At 49.8% G+C, this 20,443-nt stretch overlaps 1 protein-coding gene across 3 annotated transcripts in view; it reads left to right on the top strand.

Moving 5' to 3' along the window:
- Positions 1-20,443, top strand: part of OSMR (oncostatin M receptor) — a 180,319-nt gene that overhangs the window by 109,189 nt on the left and 50,687 nt on the right. For 2 of the 3 annotated variants that reach the window (XM_069745926.1, XM_069745927.1), the window contains 2 exons: positions 6,327-6,608; positions 8,930-9,059. In XM_069745926.1, the coding sequence (XP_069602027.1) occupies positions 6,327-6,608; positions 8,930-9,059 (412 nt within the window). Of the gene's footprint in view, positions 1-4,070; positions 4,198-6,326; positions 6,609-8,929; positions 9,060-20,443 lie in introns of those variants that run through there. The other variant, XM_069745928.1, reaches the window with a different exon arrangement.

Below are 20,443 nucleotides of genomic sequence, written 5' to 3'. Positions count from 1 at the left end.
GGCAGACCGTACCTCAGAAGGACGGACCAGAGGTACTCATGGTTAACCCGATCAAAAGCCTTCGCCTGGTCTAAGGACAGCAAGTACCCCTTCCAGTGACCTGCCCTGCCCTGCTCCACTGCCTCTCGGACACCGAGCACAGCACTAAACGTACTGCGGCCTGGAACAGAGCAGTGCTGGGCCCCCGAAAGGAGCCGGGGTGCAAACTTCACCAGCCGTTTGAACAGCACCTTTGCCAGAACCTTCCGGTCCGTATTGAGAAGCGCTATGGGACGCCAATTCTCAATACGGGACGGGTCCTTACCCTTTGACAGGATAATCAGGGCAGACTGCCTCATCAACTGGGAAAGAGCGCCCGAGGAGAGACACTCGTTAAACACCTCAGTCAAGAGAGGGACCAAGGAGTCCCTAAAGGTCTTATAAAACTCGGATGTTAAGCCATCCGGACCTGGCGATTTCTTAGGCCGAAGCCCATCAATGGCCAGTCGCACTTCCTCTTCCCTGATTGGTTCTGTCAAAACGTGAAGCGAGGGGTCATCCCCTGGCTCAGGGATGGCCTCGGCCAGGAAAGCCGACATCATGTTCCGATCCAGATCCCTCTTCCCCAAGAGGTGTGAGTAGAAAGATCTGATCACCTCCAGGATCCCTGATTTGGATCTTTTCAGGGAACCCGTATCGTCGACCAAACCTGTCACCACCTTACAACTCACTGACATCTTACAGTTTCTGTAGGGGTCAGGCGAGCGGTACCTCCCGAAATCCCTCTCAAAAACCAAAGATGTGTGCCTATCGTACTGACACCTCTTGAGTAAAAACTTCACTCTGGAGATCTCCTCACGGTCACCTCCAGCCGAGACGAGATGTTCGAGTTTCCTCCTCAGTTCCTGACACAGGCGGTACCTGCTCAGGCTCCTGAGGCTCGAGAGCTGGCGGAAGAAACTCGCAACCCGATCCTTGAACATCTCCCACCACTCTGACTTATTGCTACAGAGATCCAAAAGCGGTACCTGGCTCTGAAGAAAGTCCTCAAAGGATTGTCTTATCTCTGCTTCTTCCAAGAGGGACGAATTCAGCTTCCATAGTCCCCTTCCCATCCGAGGGGTTTCTGAAACATTCAGAGAAAAAGAAATCAGACAGTGATCGGAGAACTCCACCTCAACAACGGACACTGCTGAAGAGATGGCTTCCTCCTTTAAAAAAAACCTGTCTATCCTAGACCTACAATTACCTCTATGAAAGGTGAAACCACAGTGACCTGGGGTGTGCCGGATGTGGACATCCACCAGGCGAGCGTCACTAGCTATGCTATTAAGAGTATTACTATCATAAGCCAGCCGGTCAATGGAGCCTCCCCTATCACGAAGCCTTGTGACAGTGTTAAAGTCACCTCCGAAGACCACCTGCCTACTCGTAAAAAGATAGGGCTTAATTTTCAGGAAGAGACATTTACGGTCCCACTTTGACTGCGGACCATAGATGTTAATGAGCCGAAGCTCCTGTCCCCTCATGAAGACGTCTAAGACCAGGCACCTCCCCATTTCTACCTCGATAACTCTCCGGCATTCAACCGATGCAGTCTTAAAAAGGACTGCCACCCCGCTACACGGCTCGGCCGCAAGAGACCAGTACGAAGACCCGCACCTCCACTCGCTCTTCGCCTTGCGTATGGCCCCCATATCCGTAAGCCTGGTCTCCTGCAAAAACAAAATTTCAGCCTCAAATCGGGTGAGAAAATCAAAGGCCGCAAATCTAGCCGCATCAGACTTTATACTAGCGACATTAATGGTCGCTAGAGTCAACGGGGTGGGTGCCGCCATCATGAGTGATCGAGTTAGATGGCCTTTTTCTTCACCCCACCCTTTTTCTTAGCCCGCTCATCTCCGGATGATGAAGCCCCCCCTCTTCTTTTCAGAGAGACAGAGGTATCCATCCCTCCCACCTCTTTCTCATCTCCGGACCCAGGGTCGTCCCCACCTCCCGAGGAAGACACACCCCCCGGAGAAGGGACTCCCCCGCCTCCCAAAGGCCCTCCCGATGTTACCTCCGGAACCTCACCCCCGACTCCCGTCTCAGCAGGATCGTCAAGGGCTTGGAACCGGTTGGAGAGAGGGATCAGAGGGGAGTTGGTGGGACCTTCCTTAGGCACCTTGGTCAGGGAAGAAGATTTTCCACCTTTTTTCTTCTTTTTTTTACTTTTGGCACTCTTGGTACCCTTGTCACCCATTTCTTTTGGCTGTTCCCCTCCATCCTCATCAAAACTTTCATATTGAGAGGCATCTGAGAGATCAGCCACTTCCTCATTGTCCATCCGTCTGATCTCCTCATTCACCGCTTCCTCCCCCGGGGCCTCAGTGACATGGGCCGTCGCCTCGGAGGAGGGGGCAGCCATTACCCCAGTTTCCCGAGGCTCCTCCTGCCCCCTGCCCTCCTGACGGCTTGCCTGCCTCCGCTGGTAAGAGGGGCCCCTGGCCCTGCCATTCCTCATCGGCCCCTCAGCTCCTCCCCCGCTACCACCTCCAACCTCTGCAGAAGTTGCACCGCCAGGAACTTCCTCACGGCTCCCCTCCGCCCGGCTGGCCATGGCATTAGAGAAGGAACGAGGGCAGCGGCTGAACGGGTGACCTAGATCACCACACAGGTGACATCGAATGACACCACAGGATGCGGCGAGGTGACCTACCTCGCCACACAAGGCACATTTCTGCACCTTGCAGCCCGCGCTGAAGTGGCGAGGATCACCGCACCTGTGGCATACCTTCGGCTGCCCCTGGTAGAAGACCAGAATCCGATCCCTTCCCAGAAAAGCCGAGGAAGGGATGTGGGTGACAGTGCCCCCTGAACGCTTCAACTTTACCATGAAGGTCCAGCCCCCTGACCAGATACCAAAATCGTCCCGGTTCTTCTTCGGGACCTCCACAACCTCGCCGTACCGACTCAACCAGGTCATTATGTCAACGCCAGAAAGAGACTCATTACATGTTAAAACGGTCACTTTCTTCGGCCCACTTTGGCGAGAAATTGCTTCCACAGCGAAACCTCGCCAGCCGGGCTCCTCTTTTACCAGCTCATAATTCGACCAAAAGAGCTCCAAGCCCTCCGGCCGAACAAAGCTGATATCCAAGTTGGAGGTCCCAAAAGGATGTATCAGAGCAAAGATGTCAATAGCCCTGAAGTCCATCTTCATGAGGAGCTTCACCACATTTGTCCTGGATGGACACGCTTCATCGCCCCTCCAGCGAAGACGAACCACATTTCTCCTGGAGACCCCCTGCCCGGCTGTCGGGAGGGACCACACGGTCTCCCCCCCCCCTTTTCTCTTGGAAGGCAGCTAGACCAAACTTATCTAGCCAGTAGGACAACGCCACCTCTCTTCCCTCTACATTGATCGTCTGCTCCCCTTTTTTGAGGGCCTCCAGGAAACGGCGGCGAAAAGCTTCATTCCCTGGGTCCGGAGATGAGGAAGACCCCTGTGGAACCCCAGCGGCAGCAGCCGCATAACTAATGGCGGCTGCAGGTGAGGGGGACGATGGACCAGCCCCTATATTCCCTGAACTCTCAACCTCACAGTCAACCATCTCCACCTCACTTACCTCAGCCTCACCATTTCCACTAGTAGAAATCACCGCACTGGCACCATTCACACCAACCATACCTCCAGCAGAAACTGCCCCTGACCCTTCACCATTATCACCATCACACACACTATTCACACCACTTGCACCACTTCCATTATTATTTACATTTTTTTTTCCATTTTTTTTCCTGCTTTCTGCTGGGGTTGTTGCTGTTTGCAGTGCAGCTGCCCCTTTAAGATCGATACTGCAGGGTTTAATTACCACACCCTGCTTTTCAGCAGAGCATGTGCTGGCAGCTGCAGATTGTTGCTCCAGCCTCTCCTGCAGACCATCTCCACGCTCCTGTGTGCACTTCACCACCGGGTCCCCCACAGATACAGGTGACACACATGCAGAGGACCCCGGCGGTGCGACTTTCTTCGGCGAGGATGCCGTCCGGACCTGCATTACTGCAGCCATTACAGCTGCACCCGAGATGATAACCGGTGCCGGGGTCCCAGATTTTGACCCAGCATCGGATCTGCATGTGGGGGACCCCGACACCACAGCACACGCCGCCGATGATGCGGCCCCGGCTGACAGCGCACCGCCAACACTGCGGGGAGCGGTGACCACCGGCAAGGTACCCACAGCCCCTACCCCCCGAGTGTCAGCGGGTGCAGCAGGCGCCAGGCCGTCCCCCGTTTCCACAGAGGATCGGGCCTGGACACCTCCACAGGTTTTATTACTGCCCGCCTCAGGGCCACTCTCCAGACCATGCACACTGTCCGGCTTTGCAGCCGCATGCCCACTCTCGCCCCCTCTGCTACCGCCAGCAGAGACGGCGACCTGCGCCATATGACTTGTACTCTCCCCGCTCCCTCGCACCGGACCCACTGCAGGTCCCGGGCCGGGGTGGGTAGCGGGCTCCACACAGCGGGATCGGGGGGTCCCAGGAAGGGGGACAAACACCAACCTCTCCTCCGATGTTTTCTTCCTTTTTTTCCTTTTCTTTTTCCCCCTCCCGGTTGCCTCGTCCCCGCAGACCTCATCCCCAAACTTCAGGTGGGCATAATTTACTGGGGACTCTAGCTGACGGATCTGCTGCAAGAAAAGGCAACCCCCACTGCTGCTGTTCTCGCTGCTGCTATCATCCGCATCACCCCCATCATCCTCTGAAATACTATGGTCTGATGGGAGTGGGACCTGCACTGGATCTATCCCGCTGTGTGTGGCCTGGAGATCACTTACCAAGCCCCCAGGTGGGTACGGTGCCTCCTCCATCTCCTCATGGTCCACCTCCTCCACCTGGGTCGGACGCCGAGACCCCTCTGGCTCCTTTGCAGCAGCCATGTTGTGGAATCGGTCCTCATTCTCCAGCTTTTCCCGGAAGGGCCCGCTGTTATTTAATATAGCCGCTCTCCGGGCTTCCATGCCCTCAATGCAGATCCCCAGGCTGGATATCCTGGCTGTTAGGGCAGACTTCTCTGTGCGGGAGGCTCTGCTTGCAGCTTGCCTCACCTCCTTCATCTCCTCCCGGAGTCTCCTGAGGGTCTTCCCAGCCTCCTCATGCTAGCTGAGGTACGCATGGACGTGGGAGGCATAGCTGGTGACCGGCTCCCGTGCGGCCCTAGTGCCCCAATCCTTCGGCACCGGCGCCGCTGCACCTCTGCGAGTACTCCGCTCACCTCCGGGAGGAGACACCGCAGTGGCCTTCGCCTCAGCCTTAGGGGCTTTGCAGCCCTCCTGGGTCTTCCTGAGCTCCACCATGTTCTGGGCCTTGCCGGATCTGGTGACCCTCTTTGCCGGTAGCGATGAGCTCCCACCCCTCGCCGACTTAGACCGAGGGGTGGGAGACGGGGACTCAGCCCCACAGTCCATCCAATACACCCCTCTCTTTCCTGGGTCAGAGAGGGGGGGATTCCTGAGTGAAAAACTGGTTACTCTCCTGTAGCACACAAACCAGCACCTTCCTCCACAGACTACAAGCTCCTAGTGGTGGCTGTATAAATCTGTATGTAGTGAGCCCCCTCTAGTGGTGACTGTATAATCTGTATGTAGTGATCTCCCTCTAGTGGTGGCTGTATAAATATGTTTGTACTGAGCTCCCCCTAGTGGTGGATGTATAATCTGTATGTAGTGAGCTCCTCCTGGTGGTGACTGTATAAATCTGTGTGTAGTGAGCTCCTCCTAGTGGTGGCTGTATAATCTGTATGTAGTGAGCTCCCTCTAGTGGTGGCTGTATAAATATGTTTGTACTGAGCTCCCCCTAGTGGTGGATGTATAATCTGTATGTAGTGAGCTCCCTCTAGTGGTGACTGTATAAATCTGTGTGTAGTGAGCTCCTCCTAGTGGTGGATGTATAATCTGTATGTAGTGAGCTCCTCCTGGTGGTGACTGTATAAATCTGTGTGTAGTGAGCTCCTCCTAGTGGTGGCTGTATAATCTGTATGTAGTGAGCTCCCCCTACTGTTGACTGTATTAATCTCTATGCATACAACGCCCCTAGTGGTGAGTGCAGCGACTATAATGAGGGCGCAGTTCCACCACAGATCCTGGAGGTATCAGATGATCGGGCCACTGACTGTCTATAGTATGAAAGTCTCACAATAAATTCTTGTTTTTTTTTTTCTCATTGACTTTAGTGGTTTTCACCACAACCGCGACTGAAACCTCAGTGAAAGTGGTGACGTATCCGCCAGTATAAGGGTCTCTTAATCACTTCTTATTCTATAATTATTAAGCTCTTATTCCCCTGCTTTTTCCCTATAGGAGACAATAACGAGAGATCTAGCACAGTAATTTACCCACATGAGCGGGTGGTCCTGGAGGGGTCCGACGTCACGTTTTGCTGTTTGCCTGGACGGGATCAGACCATACAAGAAATGATGTACCGTTCTAAAAAGATCGAGCGATCCCGCGACATGGGGACGGACCGTTACGTCATCTCAGTAAGAAACGTGACAAGGACAAGATCAGACGGAGGCACCGTCCTGTGTGTGGTGGATAATATCGGAGAGGACCTCACTCCCGGGAACGTGCTCATCGTCAGCAGTAAGTGGTCGGTGGTGACATCGGCTCCCGATGTGACAATTATGGAAAGTTCCTGATGACACCTGCCGCGATATTACTGCTAGATAGTTATTATTTTGGCACCGTCAATCCCTTTTGATTTGGGCTCTGAAGGTTCTTTGTGGACATATTATGAGTGTAAGATTCTGGGAAAGTTCCGTATGATGCGGTCACTGTGTGGCAGTATGATGCGGTCACTGTGTGGCAGTATATTGTGGGCACTGGATGACGCTAATATGGACGTTCTGGGTAGATATATTATGGGGTCTAAGTAGTGAACTATTAAGTAAGTTCTATTCATTATGGAAATGTTTCTCCCGACGAGACCCTTGTAGAATGTGTATTCTTCCCACATGTATGAAGTCATTATACCTTGGATGTTTCTTGACATTTTTCTATAAGATTTATTCAGTTGTTACTATCCCGTGATCTTATGTTGAGTTATATGTGAGTAATATGTAACCTAGATACGGATTGGGTACAATCTGAGTGTAATTCATTGTACGGTTAGGTGGGCTCCGTATGATGGGGTCACTTTGTGGCAGTATTATGTGGGCACTTTATCACACTAATATGCAGTGGAGTAACTAGAGTCTGATGGACACCGGTGCAAGATATGGACCAGACACCCCCATCTTGAAGAAATATATAAATATATATGAGCCCCTCCCATCATCGTGGTATATATGTCTCCCATCTTGGTACAGTGGTATGTAAAAGTTTGTGCACCCTTGGAGATTTGTGTGCTCAGATAACTTTGACCGAGGTTTCAGACCTTAATTACCCTTTTAGAGTTATGGCTTGATCACCATCATCTTTAGTTAAGGTCAGGTGATGCAAATTTCCCAGCTTTATAAAAACCCAGCCTCCTTTAACCTTGTGCCAAAAAACAGCAGCCATGGGTTCATCTAAGTAGCTGCCGAGCACTCTGAAAATGAAAATGGTGGAGGCCCAAAAAGAAGAAGGCAATAAGAAGATAGCAAAGCGTTTTCAAGTTTCCCTTTCCTCAGTTCTAAATGTGAAGGTCAAGATAAGGTCTGGAAGATCAAGCAAAAAATGAGAGCTGCTTGTAGGATTGCTAGAGCGGCAAAGCTGAACCGCTCGTTTGACTGCAAAATATGTTCAGAAAGATTTAGCAGACTATGGAGTTGTGGTAAAATCGTTCTACTGTTAAGAGACACCTGCACAAATATAACCTTCATGGAAGAGTCATCAGAAGAAAACCTCTCCTGCGTCCTCACCATAAAATTCAGCTTCAGAACTATGCAAAAGAACATCTGAAGAAGCCTGATGCATTGTGGAAACAAGTCCAGTGGACCGATGACGTTAAAATAGAGCTCTTTGGCCACAACAATCAAAAGGTATGTGTGGAGGAAAAAGGGTACATAATTTCAGGAAAATAACATCTCACCTACCATTAAGCATAGGGGTGGATCAATCATGTTTTATGGTTTGTTTTGCAGCCAATGGCACGGGGAACATTTCACGGATAGAGGGAAGAATGGATTCAATGACATTTCCACAAATTCTTGATGTAAACATAACACCATCTGTAAAAAAGCTGAAGGTGAAAAGAGGAAGAGGATGGCTTCTACAAATGGATAATGATCCTAAACACACATCAAAATTCACAATAGACGACCTCAAAAAGCGCAAACTGAAGGCTTTACAATGGCCCTCACAGTCCCCTGATCTGAACATCATTGATAATCTGTGGCTAGACCGCAAAATAGCAGAGGAAGCAAGATGCCCCAGGAATCTCACAGAACTGGAGGAATTCTCCAAGGAAGAATGGAGGAAAATCCCTCAATCAAGAATTGAAAGTCTCTTGTTTGGCTACAAAATGTGTTTACAAGCTGTGATACTTGCAAAAAGGAGGCGCTACTAGGTACTAACCATGCAGGGTGCACAAAGTTTTCCAATGGCCCTTTTTAAAAAGTAAAAGATGAGAATATATATTTTTTGCCTAAAATACAAATGAAATGTAATCTATAACTTTAGGCCTTTTAGAGATCATTTCATCTTCAGGTTGCTTAATTATTCACAACAGTCATTTTGAGAAGGGGTAGACAAACTTTTACATGCCACTCTATGTTAAGCAGCGCCACTCAATCCAAGAAAGTGGCAACAGAATTTTCCTCAAACCTCAAAATATGCAATCATTTTTTCATTCCGAAAAAATGACGTTTAGCAGAAATTTTGTCAAGATTATAAAAACATATTTATCGTGGAGATTTTTAAGATGGAGGAGGGGGGGGTCTCTGTCCTTTCATGTGTGATTCATTGTTGCCACATTGTTTCAGGGCCGCCAGATCAGCCGAAAAACTTTTCATGTGTGACCCAAGATATGAAATCCTTAATCTGCCGCTGGATCCCAGGACCGATCTATAACTTCTTTCGGATTCTCAAGGCCGATTATGTTCTATATGAACGGTAGGAACATTCAGTAATAATAACAGGAAAAGTGTAAAAAGAGTTAAATTCCCAGCATTCAGTTACATGATACAATTGTCTCCAGCCACCACTAGGGGGAGCTCCCTGTTTACAGAGATACATGATAAGACCCTGTCTGCAGCCACCACTAGAGGGAGCTCCCTGTATACAGAGATACATGATAAGGTCCTGTCTGCAGTCACCACTAGGGGGAGCTCCCTGTATACAGAGATACATGATAAGATTCTGTCTGCAGCCACCACTAGGGGGAGCTCCCTGTATACAGAGATACATGATAAGATTCTGTCTCCAGCCACCACTAGGGGGAGCTCCCTGTATACAGAGATACATGATAAGATCCTGTCTGCAGCCACCACTAGGGGGAGCTCCCTGTATACAGAGACAAATGATAAGATCCTGTCTGCAGTCACCACTAGGTGGAGCTCCCTGTATACAGAGATACATGATAAGATCCTGTCTGCAGCCACCACTAGGGGGAGCTCCTGTATACAGAGATACATGATAAGATCCTGTCTGCAGTCACCACTAGGGGGAGCTCCCTGTATACAGAGATACATGATAAGATCCTGTCTGCAGCCACCACTAGGGGCAGCTCCCTGTATACAGAGATACATGATAAGATCCTGTCTGCAGCCACCACTAGGGGGAGCTCCCTGTATACAGAGATACATGATAAGATACTGTCTGCAGTCACCACTAGGGGGAGCTCCCTGTATACAGAGATACATGATAAGATCCTGTCTGCAGTCACCACTAGGGGGAGCTCCCTGTATACAGAGATACATGATAAGATCCTGTCTGCAGCCACCACTAGGGGGAGCTCCCTGTATACAGAGATACATGATAAGATCCTGTCTGCAGTCACCACTAGGGGGAGCTCCCTGTATACAGAGATACATGATAAGATCCTGTCTGCAGTCACCACTAGGGGGAACTCCCTGTATACAGAGATACATGATAATATTCTGTCTGCAGCCACCACTAGGGGGAGCTCCCTGTATACAGAGATACATGATAAGATACTGTCTGCAGTCACCACTAGGGGGAGCTCCCTGTATACAGAGATACATGATAAGATCCTGTCTGCAGTCACCACTAGGGGGAGCTCCCTGTATACAGAGATACATGATAAGATCCTGTCTGCAGCCACCACTAGGGGGAGCTCCCTGTATACAGAGATACATGATAAGATCCTGTCTGCAGTCACCACTAGGGGGAGCTCCCTGTATACAGAGATACATGATAAGATCCTGTCTGCAGTCACCACTAGGGGGAACTCCCTGTATACAGAGATACATGATAAGATACTGTCTGCAGTCACCACTAGGGGGAGCTCCCTGTATACAGAGATACATGATAAGATACTGTCTGCAGTCACCACTAGGGGGAGCTCCCTGTACACAGAGATACATGATAATATTCTGTCTGCAGCCACCACTAGGGGGAACTCCCTGTATACAGAGATACATAAGATCCTGTCTACAGCCACCACTAGGGGGAGCTCCCTGTATACAGAGATACATAAGATCCTGTCTACAGCCACCACTAGGGGGAGCTCCCTGTATACAGAGATACATGATAAGATCCTGTCTGCAGTCACCACTAGGGGGAGCTCCCTGTATACAGAGATACATGATAATTTTCTGTCTGCAGCCACCACTAGGGGGAGCTCCCTGTATACAGAGATACATGATAAGATCCTGTCTGCAGTCACCACTAGGGGGAGCTCCCTGTATACAGAGATACATGATAATATTCTGTCTGCAGCCACCACTAGGGGGAGCTCCCTGTATACAGAGATACATGATAAGATCCTGTCTGCAGTCACCACTAGGGGGAGCTCCCTGTATACAGAGATACATGATAAGATCCTGTCTGCAGCCACCACTACGGGGAGCTCCCTGTATACAGAGATACATGATAAGATCCTGTCTGCAGTCACCACTAGGAGGAGCTCCCTGTATACAGAGATACATGATAAGATCCTGTCTGCAGTCACCACTAGGGGGAGCTTCCTGTATACAGAGATACATGATAAGATCCTGTCTGCAGTCACCACTAGGGGGAGCTCCCTGTATACAGAGATACATGATAAGATCCTGTCTGCAGCCACCACTAGGGGGAGCTCCCTGTATACAGAGATACATAAGACCCTGTCTGCAGTCACCACTAGGGGGAGCTCCTTGTATACAGAGATACATGATAAGATCCTGTCTGCAGCCACCACTAGGGGGAGTTCCCTGTATACAGAGATACATGATAAGATCCTGTCAGCAGCCACCACTAGGGGGAGCTCCCTGTATACAGAGATACATGATAAGATCCTGTCTGCAGCCACCACTAGGGGGTGCTCCCTGTATACAGAGATACATGATAAGATCCTGTCTGCAGTCACCACTAGGGGGAGCTCCCTGTATACAGAGATACATGATAAGATCCTGTCTGCAGCCACCACGAGGGGGAGCTCCCTGTATACAGAGATACATGATAAGATCCTGTCTGCAGTCTCCACTAGGGGGAGCTCCCTGTATACAGAGATACATGATAAGATCCTGTCTGCAGCCACCACTAGAGGGTGCTCCCTGTATACAGAGATACATGATAAGATTCTGTCTGCAGCCACCACTAGGGGGTGCTCCCTGTATACAGAGATACATGATAAGATTCTGTCTGCAGCCACCACTAGGGGGAGCTCCCTGTATACAGAGATACATGATAAGATCCTGTCTGCAGCCACCACTAGGGGGAGCTCCCTGTATACAGAGATACATGATAAGATCCTGTCTGCAGCCACCACTAGGGGGAGCTCCCTGTATACAGAGATACATGATAAGATCCTGTCTGCAGCCACAACTAGGGGGAGCTCCCTGTATACAGAGATACATGATAAGATTCTGTCTGCAGCCACCACTAGGGGGAGCTCCCTTTATACAGAGATACATGATAAGATTCTGTCTGCAGCCACCACTAGAGGGAGCTCCCTGTATACAGAGATACATGATAAGATCCTGTCTGCAGCCACCACTAGGGGGAGCTCCCTGTATACAGAGATACATGATAAGATACTGTCTGCAGTCACCACTAGGGGGAGCTCCCTGTATACAGAGATACATGATAAGATTCTGTCTGCAGCCACCACTAGAGGGAGCTCCCTGTATACAGAGATACATGATAAGATCCTGTCTGCAGCCACCACTAGGGGCAGCTCCCTGTATACAGAGATACATGATAAGATCCTGTCTGCAGCCACCACTAGGGGGAGCTCCCTGTATACAGAGATACATGATAAGATCCTGTCTGCAGCCACCACTAGGGGCAGCTCCCTGTATACAGAGATACATGATAAGATCCTGTCTGCAGCCACCACTAGGGGGAGCTCCCTGTATACAGAGATACATGATAAGATACTGTCTGCAGTCACCACTAGGGGGAGCTCCCTGTATACAGAGATACATGATAAGATCCTGTCTGCAGTCACCACTAGGGGGAGCTCCCTGTATACAGAGATACATGATAAGATCCTGTCTGCAGCCACCACTAGGGGGAGCTCCCTGTATACAGAGATACATGATAAGATCCTGTCTGCAGTCACCACTAGGGGGAGCTCACTGTATACAGAGATACATGATAAGATCCTGTCTGCAGTCACCACTAGGGGGAACTCCCTGTATACAGAGATACATGATAAGATACTGTCTGCAGTCACCACTAGGGGGAGCTCCCTGTATACAGAGATACATGATAAGATCCTGTCTGCAGCCACCACTAGGGGGAGCTCCCTGTACACAGAGATACATGATAATATTCTGTCTGCAGCCACCACTAGGGGGAGCTCCCTGTATACAGAGATACATAAGATCCTATCTACAGCCACCACTAGGGGGAGCTCCCTGTATACAGAGATACATGATAAGATCCTGTCTGCAGTCACCACTAGGGGGAGCTCCCTGTATACAGAGATACATGATAATATTCTGTCTGCAGCCACCACTAGGGGGAGCTCCCTGTATACAGAGATACATGATAAGATCCTGTCTGCAGTCACCACTAGGGGGAGCTCCCTGTATACAGAGATACATGATAATATTCTGTCTGCAGCCACCACTAGGGGGAGCTCCCTGTATACAGAGATACATGATAAGATCCTGTCTGCAGCCACCACTAGGGGGAGCTCCCTGTATACAGAGATACATGATAAGATCCTGTCTGCAGCCACCACTAGGGGGAACTCCCTGTATACAGAGATACATGATAAGATTCTGTCTGCAGCCAACACTAGGGGGAGCTCCCTGTATACAGAGATACATGATAAGATCCTGTCTGCAGCCACCACTAGGGGGAGCTCCCTGTATACAGAGATACATGATAAGATCCTGTCTGCAGCCACCACTAGGGGGAGCTCCCTGTATACAGAGATACATGATAAGATCCTGTCTGCAGCCACAACTAGGGGGAGCTCCCTGTATACAGAGATACATGATAAGATTCTGTCTGCAGCCACCACTAGGGGGAGCTCCCTGTATACAGAGATACATGATAAGATTCTGTCTGCAGCCACCACTAGGGGGAGCTCCCTGTATACAGAGATACATGATAAGATACTGTCTGCAGTCACCACTAGAGGGAGCTCCCTGTATACAGAGATACATGATAAGATACTGTCTGCAGTCACCACTAGGGGGAGCTCCCTGTATACAGAGATACATGATAAGATCCTGTCTGCAGTCACCACTAGGGGGAGCTCCCTGTATACAGAGATACATGATAAGATCCTGTCTGCAGCCACCACTAGGGGGAGCTCCCTGTATACAGAGATACATGATAAGATCCTGTCTGCAGTCACCACTAGGGGGAGCTCCCTGTATACAGAGATACATGATAAGATCCTGTCTGCAGTCACCACTAGGGGGAGCTCCCTGTATACAGAGATACATGATAAGATCCTGTCTGCAGCCACCACTAGGGGGAGCTCCCTGTACACAGAGATACATGATAATATTCTGTCTGCAGCCACCACTAGGGGGAGCTCCCTGTATACAGAGATACATAAGATCCTATCTACAGCCACCACTAGGGGGAGCTCCCTGTATACAGAGATACATGATAAGATCCTGTCTGCAGTCACCACTAGGGGGAGCTCCCTGTATACAGAGATACATGATAATATTCTGTCTGCAGCCACCACTAGGGGGAGCTCCCTGTATACAGAGATACATGATAAGATCCTGTCTGCAGTCACCACTAGGGGGAGCTCCCTGTATACAGAGATACATGATAATATTCTGTCTGCAGCCACCACTAGGGGGAGCTCCCTGTATACAGAGATACATGATAAGATCCTGTGTGCAGCCACCACTAGGGGGAGCTCCCTGTATACAGAGATACATGATAAGATCCTGTCTGCAGCCACCACTAGGGGGAGCTCCCTGTATACAGAGATACATGATAAGATCCTGTCTGCAGCCACCACTAGGGGGAACTCCCTGTATACAGAGATACATGATAAGATTCTGTCTGCAGCCAACACTAGGGGGAGCTCCCTGTATACAGAGATACATGATAAGATCCTGTCTGCAGCCACCACTAGGGGGAGCTCCCTGTATACAGAGATACATGATAAGATCCTGTGTGCAGCCACCACTAGGGGGAGCTCCCTGTATACAGAGATACATGATAAGATCCTGTCTGCAGCCACCACTAGGGGGAGCTCCCTGTATACAGAGATACATGATAAGATCCTGTCTGCAGCCACCACTAGGGGGAGCTCCCTGTATACAGAGATACATGATAAGATCCTGTCTGCAGCCACCACTAGGGGGAGCTCCCTGTATACAGAGATACATGATAAGATTCTGTCTGCAGCCAACACTAGGGGGAGCTCCCTGTATACAGAGATACATGATAAGATCCTGTCTGCAGCCACCACTAGGGGGAGCTCCCTGTATACAGAGATACATGATAAGATCCTGTCTGCAGCCACCACTAGGGGGAGCTCCCTGTATACAGAGATACATGATAAGATCCTGTCTGCAGTCACGACTAGGGGGAGCTCCCTGTATACAGAGATACATGATAAGATCCTGTCTGCAGCCACAACTAGGGGGAGCTCCCTGTATACAGAGATACATGATAAGATTCTGTCTGCAGCCACCACTAGGGGGAGCTCCCTGTATACAGAGATACATGATAAGATCCTGTCTGCAGCCATCACTAGGGGCAGCTCCCTGTATACAGAGATACATGATAAGATCCTGTCTGCAGCCACCACTAGGGGGAGCTCCCTGTATACAGAGATACATGATAAGATACTGTCTGCAGTCACCACTAGGGGGAGCTCCCTGTATACAGAGATACATGATAAGATCCTGTCTGCAGTCACCACTAGGGGGAGCTCCCTGTATACAGAGATACATGATAAGATCCTGTCTGCAGCCACCACTAGGGGGAGCTCCCTGTATACAGAGATACATGATAAGATCCTGTCTGCAGTCACCACTAGGGGGAGCTCCCTGCATACAGAGATACATGATAAGATCCTGTCTGCAGTCACCACTAGGGGGAACTCCCTGTATACAGAGATACATGATAAGATACTGTCTGCAGTCACCACTAGGGGGAGCTCCCTGTATACAGAGATACATGATAAGATACTGTCTGCAGTCACCACTAGGGGGAGCTCCCTGTACACAGAGATACATGATAAGATTCTGTCTCCAGCCACCACTAGGGGGAGCTCCCTGTATACAGAGATACATGATAAGATCCTGTCTGCAGCCACCACTAGGGGGAGCTCCCTGTATACAGAGATACATGATAAGATTCTGTCTCCAGCCACCACTAGGGGGAGCTCCCTGTATACAGAGATACATGATAAGATCCTGTCTGCAGCCACCACTAGGGGGAGCTCCCTGTATACAGAGACAAATGATAAGATCCTGTCTGCAGTCACCACTAGGTGGAGCTCCCTGTATACAGAGATACATGATAAGATCCTGTCTGCAGCCACCACTAGGGGGAGCTCCTGTATACAGAGATACATGATAAGATCCTGTCTGCAGTCACCACTAGGGGGAGCTCCCTGTATACAGAGATACATGATAAGATCCTGTCTGCAGCCACCACTAGGGGCAGCTCCCTGTATACAGAGATACATGATAAGATCCTGTCTGCAGCCACCACTAGGGGGAGCTCCCTGTATACAGAGATACATGATAAGATACTGTCTGCAGTCACCACTAGGGGGAGCTCCCTGTATACAGAGATACATGATAAGATCCTGTCTGCAGTCACCACTAGGGGGAGCTCCCTGTATACAGAGATACATGATAAGATCCTGTCTGCAGCCACCACTAGGGGGAGCTCCCTGTATACAGAGATACATGATAAGATCCTGTCTGCAGTCACCACTAGGGGGAGCTCCCTGTATACAGAGATACATGATAAGATCCTGTCTGCAGTCACCACTAGGGGGAACTCCCTGTATACAGAGATACATGATAATATTCTGTCTGCAGCCACCACTAGGGGGAGCTCCCTGTATACAGAGATACATGATAAGATACTGTCTGCAGTCACCACTAGGGGGAGCTCCCTGTATACAGAGATACATGATAAGATCCTGTCTGCAGTCACCACTAGGGGGAGCTCCCTGTATACAGAGATACATGATAAGATCCTGTCTGCAGCCACCACTAGGGGGAGCTCCCTGTATACAGAGATACATGATAAGATCCTGTCTGCAGTCACCACTAGGGGGAGCTCCCTGTATACAGAGATACATGATAAGATCCTGTCTGCAGTCACCACTAGGGGGAACTCCCTGTATACAGAGATACATGATAAGATACTGTCTGCAGTCACCACTAGGGGGAGCTCCCTGTATACAGAGATACATGATAAGATACTGTCTGCAGTCACCACTAGGGGGAGCTCCCTGTACACAGAGATACATGATAATATTCTGTCTGCAGCCACCACTAGGGGGAACTCCCTGTATACAGAGATACATAAGATCCTGTCTACAGCCACCACTAGGGGGAGCTCCCTGTATACAGAGATACATAAGATCCTGTCTACAGCCACCACTAGGGGGAGCTCCCTGTATACAGAGATACATGATAAGATCCTGTCTGCAGTCACCACTAGGGGGAGCTCCCTGTATACAGAGATACATGATAATTTTCTGTCTGCAGCCACCACTAGGGGGAGCTCCCTGTATACAGAGATACATGATAAGATCCTGTCTGCAGTCACCACTAGGGGGAGCTCCCTGTATACAGAGATACATGATAATATTCTGTCTGCAGCCACCACTAGGGGGAGCTCCCTGTATACAGAGATACATGATAAGATCCTGTCTGCAGTCACCACTAGGGGGAGCTCCCTGTATACAGAGATACATGATAAGATCCTGTCTGCAGCCACCACTACGGGGAGCTCCCTGTATACAGAGATACATGATAAGATCCTGTCTGCAGTCACCACTAGGAGGAGCTCCCTGTATACAGAGATACATGATAAGATCCTGTCTGCAGTCACCACTAGGGGGAGCTTCCTGTATACAGAGATACATGATAAGATCCTGTCTGCAGTCACCACTAGGGGGAGCTCCCTGTATACAGAGATACATGATAAGATCCTGTCTGCAGCCACCACTAGGGGGAGCTCCCTGTATACAGAGATACATAAGACCCTGTCTGCAGTCACCACTAGGGGGAGCTCCTTGTATACAGAGATACATGATAAGATCCTGTTTGCAGCCACCACTAGGGGGAGTTCCCTGTATACAGAGATACATGATAAGATCCTGTCAGCAGCCACCACTAGGGGGAGCTCCCTGTATACAGAGATACATGATAAGATCCTGTCTGCAGCCACCACTAGGGGGTGCTCCCTGTATACAGAGATACATGATAAGATCCTGTCTGCAGTCACCACTAGGGGGAGCTCCCTGTATACAGAGATACATGATAAGATCCTGTCTGCAGCCACCACGAGGGGGAGCTCCCTGTATACAGAGATACATGATAAGATCCTGTCTGCAGTCTCCACTAGGGGGAGCTCCCTGTATACAGAGATACATGATAAGATCCTGTCTGCAGCCACCACTAGAGGGTGCTCCCTGTATACAGAGATACATGATAAGATTCTGTCTGCAGCCACCACTAGGGGGTGCTCCCTGTATACAGAGATACATGATAAGATTCTGTCTGCAGCCACCACTAGGGGGAGCTCCCTGTATACAGAGATACATGATAAGATCCTGTCTGCAGCCACCACTAGGGGGAGCTCCCTGTATACAGAGATACATGATAAGATCCTGTCTGCAGCCACCACTAGGGGGAGCTCCCTGTATACAGAGATACATGATAAGATCCTGTCTGCAGCCACAACTAGGGGGAGCTCCCTGTATACAGAGATACATGATAAGATTCTGTCTGCAGCCACCACTAGGGGGAGCTCCCTGTATACAGAGATACATGATAAGATTCTGTCTGCAGCCACCACTAGAGGGAGCTCCCTGTATACAGAGATACATGATAAGATCCTGTCTGCAGCCACCACTAGGGGGAGCTCCCTGTATACAGAGATACATGATAAGATACTGTCTGCAGTCACCACTAGGGGGAGCTCCCTGTATACAGAGATACATGATTAGATTCTGTCTGCAGCCACCACTAGAGGGAGCTCCCTGTATACAGAGATACATGATAAGATCCTGTCTGCAGCCACCACTAGGGGCAGCTCCCTGTATACAGAGATACATGATAAGATCCTGTCTGCAGCCACCACTAGGGGGAGCTCCCTGTATACAGAGATACATGATAAGATCCTGTCTGCAGCCACCACTAGGGGCAGCTCCCTGTATACAGAGATACATGATAAGATCCTGTCTGCAGCCACCACTAGGGGGAGCTCCCTGTATACAGAGATACATGATAAGATACTGTCTGCAGTCACCACTAGGGGGAGCTCCCTGTATACAGAGATACATGATAAGATCCTGTCTGCAGTCACCACTAGGGGGAGCTCCCTGTATACAGAGATACATGATAAGATCCTGTCTGCAGTCACCACTAGGGGGAACTCCCTGTATACAGAGATACATGATAAGATACTGTCTGCAGTCACCACTAGGGGGAGCTCCCTGTATACAGAGATACATGATAAGATCCTGTCTGCAGCCACCACTAGGGGGAGCTCCCTGTATACAGAGATACATGATAAGATCCTGTCTGCAGTCACCACTAGGGGGAGCTCCCTGTATACAGAGATACATGATAAGATCCTGTCTGCAGTCACCACTAGGGGGAACTCCCTGTATACAGAGATACATGATAAGATACTGTCTGCAGTCACCACTAGGGGGAGCTCCCTGTATACAGAGATACATGATAAGATCCTGTCTGCAGCCACCACTAGGGGGAGCTCCCTGTACACAGAGATACATGATAATATTCTGTCTGCAGCCACCACTAGGGGGAGCTCCCTGTATACAGAGATACATAAGATCCTATCTACAGCCACCACTAGGGGGAGCTCCCTGTATACAGAGATACATGATAAGATCCTGTCTGCAGTCACCACTAGGGGGAGCTCCCTGTATACAGAGATACATGATAATATTCTGTCTGCAGCCACCACTAGGGGGAGCTCCCTGTATACAGAGATACATGATAAGATCCTGTCTGCAGTCACCACTAGGGGGAGCTCCCTGTATACAGAGATACATGATAATATTCTGTCTGCAGCCACCACTAGGGGGAGCTCCCTGTATACAGAGATACATGATAAGATCCTGTCTGCAGCCACCACTAGGGGGAGCTCCCTGTATACAGAGATACATGATAAGATCCTGTCTGCAGCCACCACTAGGGGGAGCTCCCTGTATACAGAGATACATGATAAGATCCTGTCTGCAGCCACCACTAGGGGGAGCTCCCTGTATACAGAGATACATGATAAGATCCTGTCTGCAGCCACAACTAGGGGGAGCTCCCTGTATACAGAGATACATGATAAGATTCTGTCTGCAGCCACCACTAGGGGGAGCTCCCTGTATACAGAGATACATGATAAGATTCTGTCTGCAGCCACCACTAGGGGGAGCTCCCTGTATACAGAGATACATGATAAGATACTGTCTGCAGTCACCACTAGGGGGAGCTCCCTGTATACAGAGATACATGATAATATTCTGTCTGCATCCACCACTAGGGGGAGCTCCCTGTATACAGAGATACATGATAAGATCCTGTGTGCAGCCACCACTAGGGGGAGCTCCCTGTATACAGAGATACATGATAAGATCCTGTCTGCAGCCACCACTAGGGGGAGCTCCCTGTATACAGAGATACATGATA

This window comes from Ranitomeya imitator, chromosome 1, assembly GCF_032444005.1.
Source record: "Ranitomeya imitator isolate aRanImi1 chromosome 1, aRanImi1.pri, whole genome shotgun sequence".
Classification (NCBI taxonomy): domain Eukaryota; kingdom Metazoa; phylum Chordata; class Amphibia; order Anura; family Dendrobatidae; genus Ranitomeya; species Ranitomeya imitator.
The sequence above is the reverse complement of the archived record's forward strand: the minus strand, read 5'-3'. Positions and strand labels throughout refer to the sequence as shown.